We start from the raw sequence: 19,097 nt of genomic DNA on the forward strand, positions 1-19,097 counted from the left end.
TAGAGTTCAGAACTAGGACTGTAAAGATCCAGCTTTGAGTCCACCCTTTGTCATGAAGGCTCACTGACTTCGGATCAGCCACTTCCTTTCTCTCTCTTCCTCATCTCTCTTTCTCTCTCTTTCTCTCAATCACTCACTCTCTTGCAATGTACCTATCTGAGAAGCTTGGGGAGTGGAAGGAGGAAATATTATGTATGCCCCTTCCAGCTCCTGGAAGAAAGTCGGGGTATAAATCATCATCATCATCAAATATATTTCACAACCAAATTAAGAGGAAAAATAAGCCCACAGTATTGCAAATGATTAAGGAAAATCCTAAAGTTTTACCTAAATGGTGAAAATACAGTCAGAGCCACCAACTATGACCAATACCAATAATTTGATATACTGCAGGAATATCAGATTGGATTCAGATGAACCTTGACCAGGAAACCAGAAAATTGATGACTATCAATAATGTTCTACATCTTGTACTGATGTTGATAGATTATACCATCCAAAGAAGACTGAGGGGGAGGACTTTTACAGGTAAAACAAACTGTAGAGGAGGAGAATCAAGGGTTTAATGATTACAGGAAGGGAATTAAAGACACTTTACTGAAAGCATCTCACAAAGCCGGGCTGTTTACAGAAAAGGAATCTAAAAATGACTCTAGAATGCAACAGCTTGCAATGAGATTATAAAAATGGAAAACAACACTTGTAGTAATTCCCACTCGCTATACTGTAATAATGTTCCTAATTTAGGAAGGGAGGAGTGGGTACAGGTTGTGACAGTACTACAAGTGGAACAGAGGATTAGCATATCAACAGTCAAAAAGGGCAAGGCATAGCAGATAGCTAAACACTCATGTGAAGAAGCAAGAGAAAAAGAGTGTAATGGAAGAAGGAATGACCTTGAGGGGCAGGAAGAAGAGCCACTGCCAAGAACATGGTCACATGAAAGAAACCTGAGTCTGGGGCAGAACAGTAACTTGAGAAAATGCATCAGACAAGACCTTCCCTAGTTCTCACAAAGATAAAAGGGGGGGAGGGGGAAGTGCATTCAGACTTGCAAGATTCTGTTACTATAACTTTGTAATAAAAGTAGGATTGGCCTGCATGATTTTGGTTTCCTAGTCTGGTCTACCTTGATGGGTTGATACAAAGAGACAAAGAAACCTCAAGCAGTCCCTCCTGCAGAACAGTATGATCACATTTGTATATTAAGCCAGGGATGCAAATCTTCGGCAGATATTAAAGAGCCCTTAATAGAATCTTCACAGGAAACAAAGACTTTAAGATACTGTTTAATTATTTCTTTCATCAAGTTTGTGTTCTGCATCAAGAATTTCTAATGAAGCTGTCTCCAGCCCTCTAAAGATAGTGGATTTCAGAGCCAATAATATCCCCAAATTTGTCCAAAGTCCATACTGGTTGAGAATTATGGGTTCAGGTTCATCAGACCTGAGGGGCACCTGGTTGAAGAAAGCTGAACTAGTTTAAGGGAGCCATGGAAGGAGATGGTAGGGGAAAATGTTAAATTATCTGGCCCTCTTAAAATTGGTAATGGGGTGTCTACCCATCTCAAGATGGTAGAGGCCAGTGTAGCTACCTGAAACAAAGAATTGAAATAATTAGTATTAGTTATTAATAATAAGGGCAAACTGTAGAAGTCTAGCTATCTTGTAAAGTAGCTTTAGTTGTGCTAGTGGGGAATCCTAGGGGTTGAAGTCCATTATAACTCAAGGGATGCAGACTGGGAAATGCTATTTTAAGGGATCATCTAAAATTAGACTTCCTCCCAAAGAAATATTTAGTCATCAGTTTCCTAGAACACAGGTGGTCCAGATAGACTCTAACCTTGATACCCAACTGGAATTTTAAAAATCTCCTGTATCTAGGTCTCATGTATTGATTGCTGTGGTATATTTGAAGTTACTTGAATCTTAAATGGAAAAGATTAGCACTGATTGCCTCTGTTATTCTTCTCCTACAGGTCTAAGGATGGAAAATGGAAGTCATTCAGTAGTAACGGAATTTGTCCTCCAAGGATCATCACAGGTTTTGGGGTTACAGCTATTCCTTTCTGTTCTTTTGCTGCTGTTCTATTTCATCATCTTCCCTGGGAATATCTGCATAATTGTGACAATTCTGAAGAATCCCTCTCTGAAATCACCCATGTTTTTCTTCTTGGCCAACCTGGCCTTGCTGGATATATTCTACAGTTGTGTCACCCCTCCAAAGCTCATTCTCAACATTGTCTCTGGTTGCAGGACAATCTCCTATTTAGGTTGTATCACTCAGATATTTTTCATTCATTTTCTAGGAGGAGCTGAAATGTGCGTGCTCATTGCCATGGCTATTGACCGGTATGTTGCCATCTGCCATCCATTGCACTATGCCATAGTGGTAACCAGAGTCACTTGCTGCACTATGGTAGTAGCTTCATGGCTTGGAGGATTCATACATTCCATCATCCAGGTCATCCGCATAATTCCACTTCCATTCTGTGGCCCGAACAAGTTGGATAACTTTTTTTGTGATATCACCCAGATCATCAGATTGGCTTGCACCAACACCTACACTCTAGAATTCCTCATGTTTGCTAATAGTGGCCTAATGAGCATTGTATGTTTCATCTTACTCCTCATGTTCTATGGGGCCCTGCTGTTGAAAATAAGAATAGGCTCCATCATAGGGAAGAGCAAAGCCTCCTCTACCTGCATCACCCACATCATCATTGTCTTCATCATGTTTGGTCCAGCCATCTATATCTACTGCCACCCTTTCCAAGACTACCCTTTTGACAAGGTGGTGGCCTTTTTCCACACAATGATCTTCCCTTTGTTGAATCCCATGATCTACACCTTGAGGAACAAGGAGATCAAAATTGCAATATGGAGACTGTTCAAGAATATTGAATGTAGACATTAATGAATGAATTTCAAGAGAGAGTAAAGGAATATGTGGTTCGATGTTACATTTTTATTATTAATTCTTATTAATTACAGTTAACTTGGCTTTGTCCTGGAAAAGATCAATTATGTAGGAAACCGTGAAATTGGTGGCATATTAAGGGTAGATAACCATTATAATGCCCCCTAATTATTTTTTTGCAGAAAATTTGGCAGTGTGTTTTTTGACTTGGTAGACTGTGATTCTAGCAGCCCACTACGATCTGCAAGGCTTTTGTGCAGTCTTGACAAAACATTTGCATTACTAATCACATAAAGCATGTTGGACGGACATAATGGAATTCCACATCCAACTTATCTGAATTCCACATGGTTTGGAAAGGCTTATATATCTATGTGCCTAATCATAAAGCATGAAATAAATATGCATATTCTTGAATAAAGCAAAATCTCCTCTGAATCAATCTCAGCTTGTGACCACTCCATGTAGATCTATATGTTTGTTCATATAGAAGTAGCTTGTCGTTGTCTTTGGGGGGGGGGGGCGGTGTTGGGGGCTATCCTAAAACCCGGAGATTTCCTGATAGCCTCCCATTCCAGTAATTATGAGTTTCACCATATTTCAGATTGGTCAACATCAGCTAGGTGGCAGGTCCTCAGTGATACAGTAGACAAACTTCCAAACTGTTTTAGTTCGGAAGCAAGCTACGATTAATTCTATACCAATCAAAACAAAGTAAAGGATTCCTCAGATGGGCAAACAAAGTCAAACAGCCCTCTTTGAATCCAACAGGCCTTCTCTGACAAGATTTGCCATAAGAGTTTCCCATTGTTTGAGCTGGGGAAAAAGTACAGTTGTCGTATTGTAAGTACTGACATAGACAACCATATCTCTCTACCCAAATCCGGGAGCAGGTGGGGACCTGAAAGTCCTGATTTCTTCTATCTGTGTAACATAATGACTAACTTGTCCTACCTTTGCTGTGCTCCATTCATCAAAAAGCTATCAGTGTTAAATGCCCAACCCTGATTCAGAACAGAATGAGATTTTCTGAATATCATGGCCATTGTTTATCTATGAATTTTCCTCACAACTTTTCCCATTACTGCATGGCATCTCCCTCCTCATCCCATCCTCATGTTCCTCATGTAATAGCCAATAAGGTGATTTAGAGACAGAGAAACCCTGGCTGTAATGAGAGCTGAAGGCAGAAGAGATCTGAAAGACGTCATGTTGGAATCTCTTCAGGTTTGTACGTGGTGATTCACTATGTGAAACACAGTGTAATTCTACACTAGCTTTCCCTAGATCAGAACTGTAAATGGAAGATGGGAGGGAAGTGTGCAGAACAATCATTTTGGTTGTGTTGGAAAATGACCAGCAGCAACTTTACTTCAGACTAACTGGAGGGAATGTGAACCAGTCAAAATCTTTCAAGCCTCTTCCAGAAGTCTTGAAGACAAAATGGATCAGGAATAATGATGCATCAGGAATTCCTCCATGGAAAGGCAGAGCTGAGGTAGACCTGAGGGACTGCCTCTTCCCTGTTAGGTCAACCTGTCCCAACTAATAATGCAGAGAGGGCATGCTGCGGACGCTGTCAGTAAGAGAATTCCATCTGGCAGGGTCCAGGAGGCGGGCCTTCACTGCAGTAGCTCCCGCCCTCTGGACCATCTTGCCCCTGGAGGGGAGGCTAGCCCCATCACTCCTGGACTTCCGGAGGAATCTGAAGACCTGGCTCTGCCACCGGGCTTGGGGCAGGGAGGGGAGTCATCACGTTTGGGGATGGCTAGTGCCCTAGAGTGCTTGTCGCATACAAGGACTGACTTATCATCTGCCATTTGGTTTCTACTTTTATCTATAATTATTGTTTACCTGTAACTGTATTTTTATATATTGTATTTTTATATATTGTGTTTTTATTATATATTTATTGTTTTATTGATAATTGTTGTAAACCCCCCAGAGTCCCTCTGGCGGGAGGAGATGGGTAGTGACAAATTTGATTGATAAATAAATAAATACATATCCAAAGAAACACGTATCACTGAAGAGATTGGTATACAAAATAATCATCCTGTCAGTCTTACAACAGTTTGGTGCAATGGTTTTGGCTTAGTGTGAACAAGCAGGCTATTGGGGCCTAAAAGTATAGGGGAACCCAGTTCCAAAATTTGCACTGAGGCAGCTTTTCCTCCTAGCTTACAGGGCAGAAAAAGATCTAACTGGGGATGTCAGAATTAAATTGTAGGAACAGGGGCTGTTTTGGGAGAATTCCAAGAGGCGAAGTCCAACCAACAAGGAAAACAGGAGTTTGGAGAAAGGTTGGAGCATCATATGCTATAGTCAATATCCCTGAAACAACAGAAAAAGAGAAGTTATACCTTGATGCTATCTTCTAAAAACCCAACTGCAGAATATGCTGGTGGTCGCTATTAGTTTTCTCAAAACAGTTTTAAAATGTATACTTTCATGGAAGAACATATTGATGGAGTTGGCTGTGGGGCTGTGGAGGAATTTATCTCCGACCTTGAGAAATGAAGGGGGGGCGGCGGGACGGAGAGAGAGCGAAAATGGTGACTCTGGCCTGGGAAAGTAAAAAGCCTGAGAAAGAGCCTCAGAACAGCACAGCCTCGATGTCCTTGTCTTCAGAACAGGGTGGTGAAGGTTTTGGAGAGCCTTTCAAGATTTTGTTAACATTCTCCACAACGATAAAGTAGGATTCCTGGAATCCCTATTGTTTCATGGCCGGTCATACCCCAAAGGGCTGGCAGGAGTCAAGATCCCTATGTACCACCAGTGGAGATCATGTTGCTTCTTGTTCTAGCAATACAAGAAAATATTCTCTGAGTACAGTTGTGAGAAAGAAGCAGGACAACTTATAAAATTATGGCCCACTCAAAGGATACCATGATTTGGAGAACTTAGGTCTACTGAATGTATCTAAGGCAGCACTGATTTTTTTTTTTTTACTTTTTTTACTGGTTGTAGCTTTATAATAAGGACCTTGGAGACTAGTGGAAGGAACTGTACACCAGGGATCAGTCTGTACAGAAAAACACACAAACTTTTTGGTCTCTTATAGCAGAAAATGATAGACCCATAGAAATGAATGGCTGCCAGATCTTAAGGCAGAGATGGGAAACTAACACATTGTCCATCTTTTCTTTTCCTCCTTTCTATCTGCCTAATTTGCTCGCTATGCTCTTTATTGGTGTCAGGATGAAATCAGAGCAAGAGGATGACTGAGCTTCAAGGACTGAATTCAGGTCTTATAAAAAGTTTCCAACAGTGCACCCAGCGTGGTCCTCAAAAGGATCTGTTTTCCTTTCTTTACTCTCCCAGTTCCCATCAAAGCAAAATGTATTTGTTCATCTGACCACCTTTAGCTGACTTGTAGTTTATAAGGAAGCATTTGATAATCTCTACTTCACATACAGGTTTCTGAGACAAGAAAGACCAAATACATGTCCCAGAAATGTGGCATGTTAGATGTTTCTCCATCTTCTGCAGACACGGCATGGGGGGGGAGGGCATGAAATTGGTTTTAGATTCAGGATACAGTATATTTTTTTCCTAAAGGTTACATAGCTAGTGGGAGAAAATAGATACTGCTAAATCTAGCAACCAAGAACAGGTTCTGTGCTCTACCTTTTCCAAAAATGCACCCCTCTCTCCCAGCTAACTCTACCTAAAATCACAAGCTTCCATTGCAAAGGAAGTCACATTTTGTCATCAGTTCCCACTGATGACAACTGAGAGATTGTCCTGCATTGCAAGCAATCCACTGGTTTAATTCTGCAGGTAGTGCAACTGCACCTGTTTGTAACCCTAGTGTCCAACTCCTGGATCAATACAACCATGTTTTCTTCATCTTTCTATTGTGCAATTCCATAGACAGGGCTGTTTTCCCTGCAGTGAGATAGTTAATCCCCCAGCAAAAGTGATGTCAAGCAAAGAGCTGAAGATCTTGAATATCTATGGACAGCTAGATACTTCCAGAGGCAGTGTGCTGTTTCTAAAAATCCATGTGTCATTATCTCCAGTGTCAGAGTCCACAAGGAATATACATCAATGAGGAAAGAAATTGTTTATTCTGAATTCATGCCTCATGGGCTGGTGTTTCATGCAATCATAGGCTGGATGCAGACCAAGAAGCTGAGATTAAAACCCCATAAGATGGAGATGTCATGCATGAGAGTTTCCTGGGCTGGAAGTTACAAAAACTGTCAATTCTAGATGACATGGTTCTCCTCCCAAGATCAGCCACTGTGATTTGTGGAGTGATTGTCTCAAAACTGGGCTACTCCAACATATTTTATATGGAACTGCCATTTGGAATGATTCATAAGATACAGCTGGTGCAAGAATGAGTGACCATGTTAGTCACTCAGAGGCCGTAGTCTACAACTGTTGTGCCCAGCGATCTGCACTAGCTACCAATCTATCAGGATCAAGAAGTTCATTTTCATAGAAAGGTAAGTAAAGTCTTTTTTGAGTCAGGCTTCATTCCTGGTCACTTCATAGACATGTTCTTATGGTTTCCTTTGAGTTAAACCAGGCAGAAGGGTTGATGTGCCTATAGTATTTTAGAAGAACTAATGTTTTTATAGGGACCTTTTTAGTTGCTAACTTACATTCATAGCTATCATTGTGCCTGGTAGTTTTATTATTCGATAGTATTTATCACAAACAATGTCAGGATCATACAAAAGAGAAGGAGCGTGGAAGCGAGGTTACTTAAATGGGACAGTGAGTGATCAAAATTAGTTAAGCAGGATATGGAGAGCAAGGTTTGAGTTGCCTTTCTAAAGGCCTTTTAACTCACTCTTTCTTTGTGCCACTGCCACACACAGACACCCACATATACAAACATGTGTTCAGGAATCAGTCAGGGGGATGTTTTGAGTCCCCTCTCCAGGGGAATCACATACAGTCCATGTGCTACCATCTGTGATATAGGAATGGTCTTATCCTTAAAGCAGCTTATACGATACCTTGTTCCTTTGCCCACCCGCTCCCACATCAGAAGCAATGAATCTACCACTGAGAGATCTAAAAAGCCAAGCTGAAGACAGATCATTCTGGAGAGGATCTATCCATCTGGTCCCTAAGAACAAACACTGACTTGATAACACTTAATCAACCAGAGATTGTGTGATCAAGTGCTGGGATCTAGAAGTAGTTAACTATTCTAGTTTCTGAGACTTTCACAACTGACAGTATGGGTCAAGGAGAAGATTTTTTTCAGCAGGGAGGATGTTTCTTTCCTTCCTGTGTAGAGAAAGGATTTCTTGCTGTAATTCCTACTCACCACAGTATTATTCCTAGTGTGGGACTGGAAGGATGGGCAATGGTTGTGATAGTAATAAAAATGAAGGAAAGGGACAGCATAATAAGAGTCAGAAAAGACAAAGAATAGTAGATAACTAAACTTGCACATAGAGAGAGGGAGAGAGAGAGAGAGAGAGAAACAAAGAGAAACCTCAAGCCATTCCTTTTTCCATAAGAATCTTCCTCAAGAATCTTCAGTTCCCTTTCTGAAGAAAAATCTCCTTTGAGATGCTTTCATTGGGAAGAGTCTCTTCAAACATACTGGCTACCTGATTGCTTGGGAAAAAAATATTTCAAATGACATGACAGCAAGCTTGAAGCCCCTCTGCCAAGCTGAGCATATTCTTCAAAGGATCCATACAATAGTTGGACAGGTAGGTGCCATCACTTTAACCCATCATTACATAATTACTCAAGGAAGGTCTACAGTCAGCCCATGTTCTTCTGTAAGTGCTCAGGTATGATGCACTTGCTTTCCTAATCAGTGCTACAGATGGTTTCTGGTTTTAAATTCAGATTGATTGATTGATTGATTGATTGATTGATTGATTCAGTGTTAACTCTTAGCAACCACATGGATAGATTTTCTCCATGACAATCTGTCTCTAACATGGTCCTTCAGGTTTTCCAACCATGCACCCATCACCACTGTAAATGAGTCCATCCATGTTCTTGCTGGCTGTCCTCTTCTTCTCTTTCCTTCCAGCATTACAGCCTTCTCCACAAAACTAGGTCTTTGCATGGTGTGTCTGAAGTAGGATAATTTGAGCCTGGTCACTTGTGCTTTGAGTGAGAACACTGGGTTAATTTATTTGATGATCTATTTGTTTGTTTTCTTGGCAGTCCACAGTCTCAGGAGTCTTCTCCAACACCAAATTTCAAAAGCATCAATGCTCTTTCTATCCTGCTTTTTCAAAACCCAACCTTCACTTCACAGAGTGTCACAGGGAATACCATTGTTTGCACTATTCTGGTCTTTGTAGGTATAGACACAACATGGCATCTGAATATCTTTTCCTAGGCCTTCATGGCTGCTCTACCGAGTGCTAGTCTGTATCATATTTCTTGACTGCTTATCCCTTCACTGTTGATGGTTGATCCTAAAAGGCAGAAGCTATCTACCACTTCAATATTTTCCCTGTCAGTTCTGAGGCTGGGTGTTGTACCTGTTGTCATTAGTTTGGTCTACTTTATATTAAATTTTTGCCCCATTCTTTCACTATGCCATTTGACTAGAGCTTTCAGATCCTTTGCATTTTCAGCTATCAAAGTAGTGTCATCAGCGCAGCACAGGTTATTGATATTTCTTCTTCCAAAATATACTAAGCTTCCCTTAATATATATTCAGCTTATAGGTTGAACCAATAAGGGGAGAGTATACAGCCTTGTCACACTTCTTTGTCAGCCTGGAACCAGTCTGTTTCACCATGTTCTTTCTGTACTATATATTCCTATATAGGTTTCAGATGAGGACAATGACATTAGTTCTCTGGAAAGCAGATGGCCCAGACAAACTCTAACTCTGGGATTAAAAAACTACTATCTCCAGGAATCACTGAACTATTGCTGTGTTATATTTGGAGTGATCTGAATGTTAAATGGAAATGATTAGCACTGATTGCCTCTGTTATTCTTCTTCTACAGCTCTAAGGATGGAAAACAGAAGTCATTCAGCAGTACCTGAATTTGTCCTCCAGGGATTATCACAAAGCTGGGAGATACAGCTATTCTTTTCTGTTGTCCTGCTGCTTTTTTATATCATCCTCCTCCCTGGGAATATTCTTATAATTGTGACAATTCTGAAGAATCCCTCTCTGGAATCTCCCATGTTTTTCTTTTTGGCCAACCTGGCCTTTCTGGACATCATCTACAGCTTTGTCACGCATCCAAAGCTCATTTTCAACATTTTCTCTGGCTGCAGGACAATCTCCTATTCAGGCTGTATCAGTCAAATATTTTTCATTCATTTCCTAGGAGGAGCTGAGATGTTCCTCCTCATTGCTATGGCTGTTGACCGGTATGTTGCCATCTGCTATCCATTGCACTATGCCACAGTGGTAACCAGAGTCACTTGCTGGGCTATGATAGTAGCTTCATGGCTTGGAGGATTCATACATTCCATCATCCAGGTCATTCTCATAATTCCACTTCCATTCTGTGGCCCCAATGAGTTGGATAATTTCTTTTGTGATATCACCCAGATCATCAGATTGGCTTGCACCAACACCTACACTCTAGAATTCCTCACGTTTGCTAGTAGTGGCCTAATGAGCATTGCATGTTTCATCTTCCTCCTCATGTCCTATGGGGCCCTGCTGTTGAAAGTGAGGACGGGCTCCACCATAGGGAAGAGCAAAGCCTCCTCTACCTGCATCACCCACATCATCATCGTCTTCATCATGTTTGGTCCAGCCATCTATATCTACTGCCACCCTTTCCAAGAATACTCTTTTGACAAGGTGGTGGCCTTTTTCCACACTGTGGTCTTCCCCTTGATGAACCCTGTTATCTATACCTTAAGAAACAAGGAGATCCAAGCTGCCATGTGGAGACTGCTCAAGAATATTAAATTTATCGATTAAATGAATGAATTTCAAGGCAGAGTAAAGGAAAGTATGGCTCAGTGTTGCATTTTTGCTTACTAATTACTGGTTTGGGACTTTGCCCTTGGATAGTAGAAAAGCATTAATTTTGTAATACACTGACAAATGTGTGACAGACTAGGGATAGCATAAAATAATTTATCACCCTCAATTTCTTCTTATCAGCAAATTTGACAGTCTATTCTATGACTTGGTGGATCATGATTCGAGCAGCTCACTAAGATCTGTAAGCTTTTGTGCTGTTCTGACAGATCCAATGCATTTATTTTTTTTTAACTCAGAGAGTAAAAAAAAAAATTGATCTGAATGCTATGTGATTATATACCTCTGTGCCTAATAATAGTGATGGAAATAATGCACATATTCTTGAATAAAGTAAAATCTCCTTTGAGTCCTGTTCAGCTTATGGTGACTCCATGCACATCTATGTATAGAACATCTACATCTCCCACATAGTCTTTTGTTATTGTCCTTATACAAGTGTGTATTATACAGTGTTATACGACTGTCTTTCAGACAGTTACTCATGCCCTGGTCACCTGACAATTGGATAATTGCTTTTCTGCAGAAACTTTATTAAAGATTTTAAAAAAGGAAAATAAAAACTTTGATTTCTTTCTTTCTTTTTTCTTTTCTTTTTTCTTACTTTATATTAGTTTGTATTCATTTTGTAGATTTTTCCTTTTTAAAATCTTTAACCTCACAATTGGATCATTGCAATGCACTCTACATGGGGCTGCCCTTGAAGACCACCCAGAAGCTACAAATGGTTCAAAATGCAGAGGTGCAAGATTGGAAGTCACGTCTTTATATACCGTATTTCTTTTCTTTTTCTTTATCTTACTTTCTTTTTTCTTTTTTTCTTAGCACTTTTTCTTTCTTTCTTTCTTTCTTTCTTTCTTTCTTTCTTTCTTTCTTTCTTTCTTTCTTTCTTTCTTTTCTCCTTCTTTCTCTGAGTCTAGTTTGTATTTGATTTTACTATTGTAATTAAAATCTTCAATAAAAATTCTTTTTAAAAAATGCAGCAGTGTGAGCAATAATGGGCACCTTTCAGGATGCCCATTTCTCACCACTGCCATGTGAGCTGCATTGGCTGCCAGTTGGCTCCCAAGTGCAATTCAAGGTGCTGGTTGTTACCTGTACAGCCCTGAATGGCATAAGGCCTGGATACCTGAGGGACCACTTATCTCTAATTGTTTCTGCCCACCTGGTATGTTCCAGCAGAGTGGGTGTGCTCCAGGTCCCCTCCATTAAATATTGCCATCTTGTAGGACCTAGAAAGCCTGCCTCCTCTGTCACAGGCCCCACCCTCTGGAACAGCATCACCCCGGGGATAAGGATGGCAACCTCTCTCCTAAGGTTCTAGAAAGCCTTGAAAACCTGGTTTTGGCCCCAGGCCTGCAGTTGACATGTTATTGTTTATGTAGGGCCCTTGTTTCATTTGATTTGTGTTGTTTATAAGATTGTCTTAGGGCTGTTAATTTGGTCTGATGCTTTATCTGTTTTTATGGACTTTCCAGTTTTGTATGCCGCCCAGAGTCCATTGGAGTTGGGCAGCTAATAAATTCAAATGAAATAAAATAAATCAATAATATATGGGATTTGGCAGTAGGCCTGGGGTTTTCTGATGGTCTCCCTTCCAAGTCGGTACCAGGTCCAATGCTGGTAACCTTTTTGGGATTGGCCAAGGTCAGATCAGTGCTGTCACCTAATGGGACTGTTTGTGAACATTAAAGTAAATAAACTTCCAATCTGTTCTATAATCTGTTTTGGTGTTTAAAGGGAAGTTTGGAAGCAATCTATCAACAATTCTTATACTAAATAGAACAGAGGAAACTATCTGTTTCAGTTCTATTTGTTTAGCCAGAAGTGGACAAGCCAAATCTCATAAGCTTCTTTGTGCCCAGAAATTCCTCCCTGGAAAAAAAATGGCTGTAAATTAGTGACAGAGTTTTCTACTATCTGATCTGAGAATGAAATGTAATTGTCTTATTGTAGACCCTAAAATATATATTAAAGTCTTATTAAGAGCATAGCCGCTTTAATAACTTGCAGTGTTTTTATTGTGCCATTGAAGTGATATAAATCCTGTCCTCATTACTGCTATTTTGGCATAACAATGGTTGGATGACTCTAGAAGATCCTATAAATTGATTATATGAATGAAGTTTTAAAAATGCCTCCTAACATCTCCTGGTTCTACCTATCTGAACAACAACATGACTGACCTCTCCTATCCCTCCTATGCTTCATCCTCCAAAAAGCAAACAGTGTTAAATGCTCAACCCTGATTTAGAAGTAAATTAGATTTTCTGAATATCTTAACCATTATTTTTCCATGTTCTTTCCCCACAACCTTTCCTAATACTGCACAGCATCTCCTTACTCATCCCTCCTTGTGTTCCTCATGTAATGGCCAATGAAGTGATTTAAAGTCTGAGAAACCCAGACTGTGATGAGAGCAGAAGCTAGAACCTTCTAAAGAACATCGTGCTGGGATCTCCTGGAGGAACATTGCAGTTAGTTCTGGAAAACTGGTATAATTTTACATTAGTTTACTGAGTTCAGAACTGTAAATGGAAGATGGGAACCTGTATCTTCAAAACAATAGTGTTGCATTTTAGTCAGCTGTTCAGGCCAAAAAGATTTGGCTGTATGGGAAAATGACCAGCAGCAACTTTAGTCCAAATGAATTGGAAAACATTTGAGCCAGTCGCAATCTCTCAGCCTCTTCCAGTTCAATGCAATTATTCTGAAAACAAATGGGGTAGAAATATGATGATGCCAACAAGAATTCCACAGTGGAACAACAGGGCAAGAGAACATAAAAGAAATGCATATCATGGTTCAACAACTATATGTGGGCCATCTTTCCCATATAACAATCCTCCAGAGTATCCCCAAATCTTTTGGTACCAATGGCAACTCTGATGTGAGTTTCAGAGAGGTGGATCTACAAAGTTCATAGCTAGTTTCTTTGACAAGGGTATTCATACAGGAATAATCAGCTTTTAAAGTAATTATCATGTTTGAAGATCTACCTTGAAATCAGGAAGGCAGGCAGTCCAACCCTTTAGATGGAAATCATTCACATGTAAACATTTGTTGCAGCTGAATTAAACATATTTAGTGCATAGTTCCATACCTCCGCAACCAGAAGTAGAACCTATTGATTTCTATGCATTGTACCTCTGAAGAGGCGTTTATATGACCATCCTGTTAGTCTTATTACAGTTCTGTGAATTAATTTTGACATAGTGTGAACTGACAATGGGTTAACTCCAAAGTGAGTGGGATCCAGTTCCAGACTTTGAAAGAAGGCAGGTCTTCCTCCTACCTTACAGTCCAGAGAAAGACCTATTTGGACAAGTCAGAATTAACCTGCTGTCTCAGATCATGTCGTCAGGGCATTCTAAGAGCTGTAACCCAACACACATGGAGAAAAAGAGGCTGGCAAATAACTGGATTGTCATATCCTGATATTCAGTATCCTCCATCATCATCATCATGGCATGTTGAAGCTAGTGTCCTCTTGATTGATTGGACTATCATTCCCATCATCCCTGTGCACTGATGAGGACTGTAATTTAACACTCTGAAGAGTACCAACTTGGAAAAATCAGGTCTAATGAATAAACTTAATGCAGAACAGATTTTCAAAAATGTTTGCCTGGTATTTGTTTTTTTTAATAAGGACCTTGGAGACCAGTGAATCATACGCGAGGGCTCAGTTTGTCCAGGGAAATGCAGAATTTTCTGGTTCTCTGATAGCACACCTTTGTAGAAATGCATGAGTGCCAGATCTTAAGTGGAAGGGATGAAGGACATAGCTACTCAACCTTCCCTTTCCTTCGTCTCCCTGTAATTCACCCATCACCCATCACATAACCTTCTTAGTAAGCCTTGGAAGAAAAGTGAATGAGAAGTTAATGGAAGACTAGAGCAAAGGTTTGAAGGGCTGCATTCACTGCTTCTAAAAACCTTTAATTATGGACTGAATGCTGTGCTTCAATTTAGGTTTTGTTTTGAATTTTTCCCCTAGCTCCCATCATAGCAACATACATATGTTCATCAGAACTACTTTAACTTCTTTGAAGTTTACAAAGAAATATGTGCTATTTTCTACTTTGCATATATTTTTATGAGACAGGAATACAAAGGACAGAGAACAACTTACAGTTACTCTACATGTTAAGAAATCCCACCAATATTCTGATTTTTTACAGAGAGATTTACTCCATTTTTCCCAGTCCTCATATAAATAGATAGATGGGATGCATGGATATTTTCACAGGGTAGAAGCATGAATCTGGTTTGCATTCAGTATATATGTTTTAGTGAAAGATATGCAAATAGTGGAAGAAAACAGGCATTGCTAAATGAGAACAATTTCTGAACTTCTTTCATTTCTGAGAACGTTCCCTCATTCATCTTGCCATCAGTCTTTACTGATGTTTAAGTGTCCAAGATTGCCAGCCAGCTGTAACTGAGAGAGAGCAAACCAACAACCTTCTATTATTGCAATATCTTTTGGAAATACAAGTCAGAGAAAGTAATAGTTGAACTATGTGATTTGCAACCTTATTGCCCAACTTCTGATCCAATTTATTGCACAGTTCAATATGCAAAACTGCTTTTTATGGATTACCTACAGATTAACATCCTTCCTGCCAGAAAGTGCAGTTTCAAAGACTGATTTCAGGTAAGAAGGCACTGAGCTGAGATTTGAGTCTCCATGAACAGCCAGATACTACCAGTGGTAACCCAGAGCTAGTATGTTATTTCTAGAAGTCCATGTGTTTTTCTCCCCAGTATCAGAGGCTGAATCCTCATAAAATGGAGTCACCATATGTGAGGGTTTCCTGGGCTGTAAATTACAAAAGCCACCAAGTTTAGAGGTGGCTGTTTTTCTCCTGAGCAAAACCACCAGGACTGACGGACTGATTTGCTAAGTCACTCTATGAGCAGTTGCTTTTTGGAATAGTTCAGGATTTGTAGAAAGGTAGGTAAAATCTCCTTTAACTCCTGGTGGCTTCACAGATAGGTTTATATCATTTTCTTGGTGATAGGAGATCTCGCCTCCACATTTAAAAGAGGCAGAAGTGCTGACAAGTCTAAAGTATTTTAAAAGAATTGATGTTTTTACTGGGATTTCATTAGCTGCTAATTCTCATCCGTAACTACCACTGTTCCAGAGTTTTATTATTTGATAGTACAAAGAGAGTCATGAGCACAGGTCCAGATGAATAAACATAAAATAGAAGTGTGAATAATCAAACTAGTGGAAAGGGACAGAAGACATAAGGTTTATGCTGCCTTTTTTATTCAGTAAGGCCGTTGGAAAGTAAAGCAAAGCAATACATCTCACTGTGGTGTTTGTCTTGAACAAACCTCACTCAGACGTTGTACGGTTAATGAACTGAGAACACTTCAGTCAGCCAGAAAGGCTACCAGAAACTTTAGGAGAGGAGAACAAATGGCAAGTCCTTAATTTATTCCTGGCCATCAACTCCATCCCAATATCTTTTGTTTTCAGTTCTTGCATTCTTCCTCCAGGCTCTTCCATGTAAACCACCTTTGCCACTTCTATTCAGAGAAGAAGGCAAGGATTCATTTGATAGAACATAATTTTTTTTTTCCAACAAAATATTTCTTTTCTTTTCTTTTCCTTGGGTTGCCATCAGATCTTTTTTTTTTCTTCTGAGCCATTAACATCTGTTAAATCCTCTGTGGTGTAGTAGATAGGTTGTGGAACTAGGATTCTGGAGATCCAGGTTTTACCATGGAAGATCGCTGAGTGACTTTGGATCAGCCACTTTCTCTCTGTCCCTCTCTCAACATACCTTACTGAGAAGTTGCAGGGAGTAGAAGAAAGGAATATTATGTATACCCCTTGCAGCTCCTAGAAGAAAGTCAGATAGTAATAGTAATAGTAATAATATCTGAGGTTGGGGAGTTACATGGGTAGGCTGAGAATTCAGAATCTGTTATACTTTCTCAACAGCTGAGTGCCAATTCCTTCTGACATAGTTCCTTTGCAGCCAGTGAGCGACCCTCACCTCACCCCAAATCCATTCAGACTCTCTATGGTACAAGTAAGAGGGTCCATTTGATCTCAGTTGAAAGCATAATGAATAATGAGCTGCTGATCTTAAAACAGAATGATGTTAGGCAATTTTTGTGGTGAAAGGTTGCTCCACTGATGACTACTGGTCTATTTTTTAAAACTCTCTCTCGGTGTTACTGCCTCATGTAGAAACACATGAACAGAAATTCAAACTTGCTTTTGGGGGTAATTGGGGGGGGCATGTTTAAAGACATCTCCTCTTGTGATTATCAATCAGGCCACTTTTCATCAACGGGCTACCCTCCTGTGATCTAGACCTAAATGGATGCTTCACAGGGACTAAAGGTATTATTTTATTAATTTATTTAATCCATTAGTATACCATATTCAACATCAAGAATTTCTGATGCAGCTGTCACCAATCCTGGACCCTACAAATACATTGAATCAGAATTCCAGGCTGTGGGTTGTGGTTTGTCAGTTATGGAGAGCAACAGGTTGGGAAAGGTTGAGATTGAGTTTTTTCTGGACAGTGAGAAGTGCTGGAAATGTTAAGGGATCATGCTTTCTTAAAACTGACAATGTCAACTTTTGTCTATGCAGCTAAAGATGGTAGCAGTAACAGGACAGCACAGTAAAGGTGGGAACTGAAAATCCATGTGATCAATAAGAGTAAACAGTAGACGCCTAGTTGTCTTGTAAGGCAGGATTTAGCCTTGCTGGTTGGGCATTTTAAACATTGAAATCCATACTATCTGGAAGGATCCAGACTGGTGAGGGCTATTTCAGATTGATACAGCCTAAATAGGAGATTGTCCTGCAGCCAGAGATGATGTTGAGAATGAGCTTTGGAGGGGTGTTAATATTAATCAACATTTTCCAGGAATGCAGATGGTCTAGACAGACACTGATATCCAACTGGGATTAAAATCTACTGGCCCCAGGACTCATCAACCCATTGCTTTGATCTATTTGGAATTACATAAAGGTTAAATTGAAAAGACTAGCATTGATTCCCTATAACTTATATTCCTCTACAGGTATCAGGATGGAAAATGAAACTCATTCATCAGTGACTGAATTTGTCCTCCAGGGATTATCACAAATCTTGGAATTTCAGACATTCCTTTGTGTTCTTCTGCTGCTCTTCTACATCATCATTTTTCCTGGGAATATCCTCATAATTGTGACAATTCTAAAGAATCCCTCTCTGGAATCTCCCATGTTTTTCTTCTTGGCCAATCTGGCCTTGGTTGATATCTTTTACAGCTGCGTCACCCCTCCAAAGCTCATTTTCAACATTTTCTCTGGTTGCAGGACAATCTCTTATTCAGGCTGTATCACTCAGATATTTTTCATTCATTTTCTAGGAGGAGCTGAGATGTTCCTCCTCTTTGCTATGGCTATTGACCGGTATGTTGCCATCTGCCATCCATTGCACTATGCCACAGTGGTAACCAGAGTCGCCTGCTGCACAATGGTAGTAGCTTCATGGCTTGGAGGATTCATACATTCCATCATCCAGGTCGTTCTCATCATTTTACTTCCATTCTGTGGCCCCAACGAGCTGGACAATTTCTTTTGTGATATCACCCAGATCATCAGATTGGCTTGTGCCAACATCTATACTCTAGAAATTGCCATGTTTTTTAGCAGTGGTATACCAAGCATTGTATGCTTCATTCTCCTCTTTATGTCCTATTTGGCACTGCTGATGAGAGTGAGGATGGGCTCCACCATAGGGAAGAGCAAAGCCTCCTCTACCTGCATCACCCACATCATTATCATCTTCATCATGTTTGGTCCAGCCATCTATATCTACTGCCACCCTTTCCAAGACTACCCTTTTGACAAGGTGGTGGCCTTTTTCCATGCTATGGTCTTCCCCTTGATGAACCCTGTTATCTATACCTTGAGGAACAAGGAGATCCAAGTTGCCATGTGGAGACTCCTCATGAATATTAAATTTAGCAGATAAATGACAAGATTAGATAGGAATATGAGCTCAGTGTTACATTTCTGCTAATTAATTCTAGTTTCCTGGGATAGTACTGTGTGCTGAAACAGCAAAATTAAATTAACCATGTGAAGTGGGACAGTAAATTTAAATTAATATGTAATAAATTGTGAAATCTGGGGCATATGAGTGATAGAGCACTGTAATAGTCCATTCTAAAATTTTTCTTGGTAGCAAA

General features: G+C 40.0%; 3 protein-coding genes across 3 annotated transcripts; all 3 read left to right on the forward strand.

The window, feature by feature from the left end:
- Window positions 1–1,986: 1,986 nt before the first annotated feature.
- Window positions 1,987–2,916, forward strand: LOC134496868 (olfactory receptor 4N2-like). The gene has a single exon (XM_063302583.1). The coding sequence runs from the start codon at window positions 1,987–1,989 to the stop codon at window positions 2,914–2,916; it is 930 nt and encodes a 309-aa protein (XP_063158653.1).
- Window positions 2,917–9,884: 6,968 nt separating this feature from the next.
- LOC134496869 (olfactory receptor 4N5-like) lies at window positions 9,885–10,814 on the forward strand. Its single transcript, XM_063302584.1, has one exon. It carries the CDS (start codon window positions 9,885–9,887, stop codon window positions 10,812–10,814), a length of 930 nt encoding a protein of 309 aa, XP_063158654.1.
- Window positions 10,815–17,950: 7,136 nt separating this feature from the next.
- Window positions 17,951–18,880, forward strand: LOC134496870 (olfactory receptor 4N5-like). Its single transcript, XM_063302585.1, has one exon. The coding sequence runs from the start codon at window positions 17,951–17,953 to the stop codon at window positions 18,878–18,880; it is 930 nt and encodes a 309-aa protein (XP_063158655.1).
- Window positions 18,881–19,097: the final 217 nt, after the last annotated feature.

Source organism: Candoia aspera, chromosome 4, assembly GCF_035149785.1.
Source record: "Candoia aspera isolate rCanAsp1 chromosome 4, rCanAsp1.hap2, whole genome shotgun sequence".
Lineage (NCBI taxonomy): Eukaryota > Metazoa > Chordata > Lepidosauria > Squamata > Boidae > Candoia > Candoia aspera.

Excerpts from the sequence above, each read along its gene's own strand:
- LOC134496868 (XM_063302583.1), top strand. The coding sequence starts at position 1,987 with ATGGAAAATGGAAGTCATTCAGTAGTAACGGAATTTGTCCTCCAAGGA.
- LOC134496870 (XM_063302585.1), top strand. The coding sequence starts at position 17,951 with ATGGAAAATGAAACTCATTCATCAGTGACTGAATTTGTCCTCCAGGGA.
- LOC134496869 (XM_063302584.1), top strand. The coding sequence starts at position 9,885 with ATGGAAAACAGAAGTCATTCAGCAGTACCTGAATTTGTCCTCCAGGGA.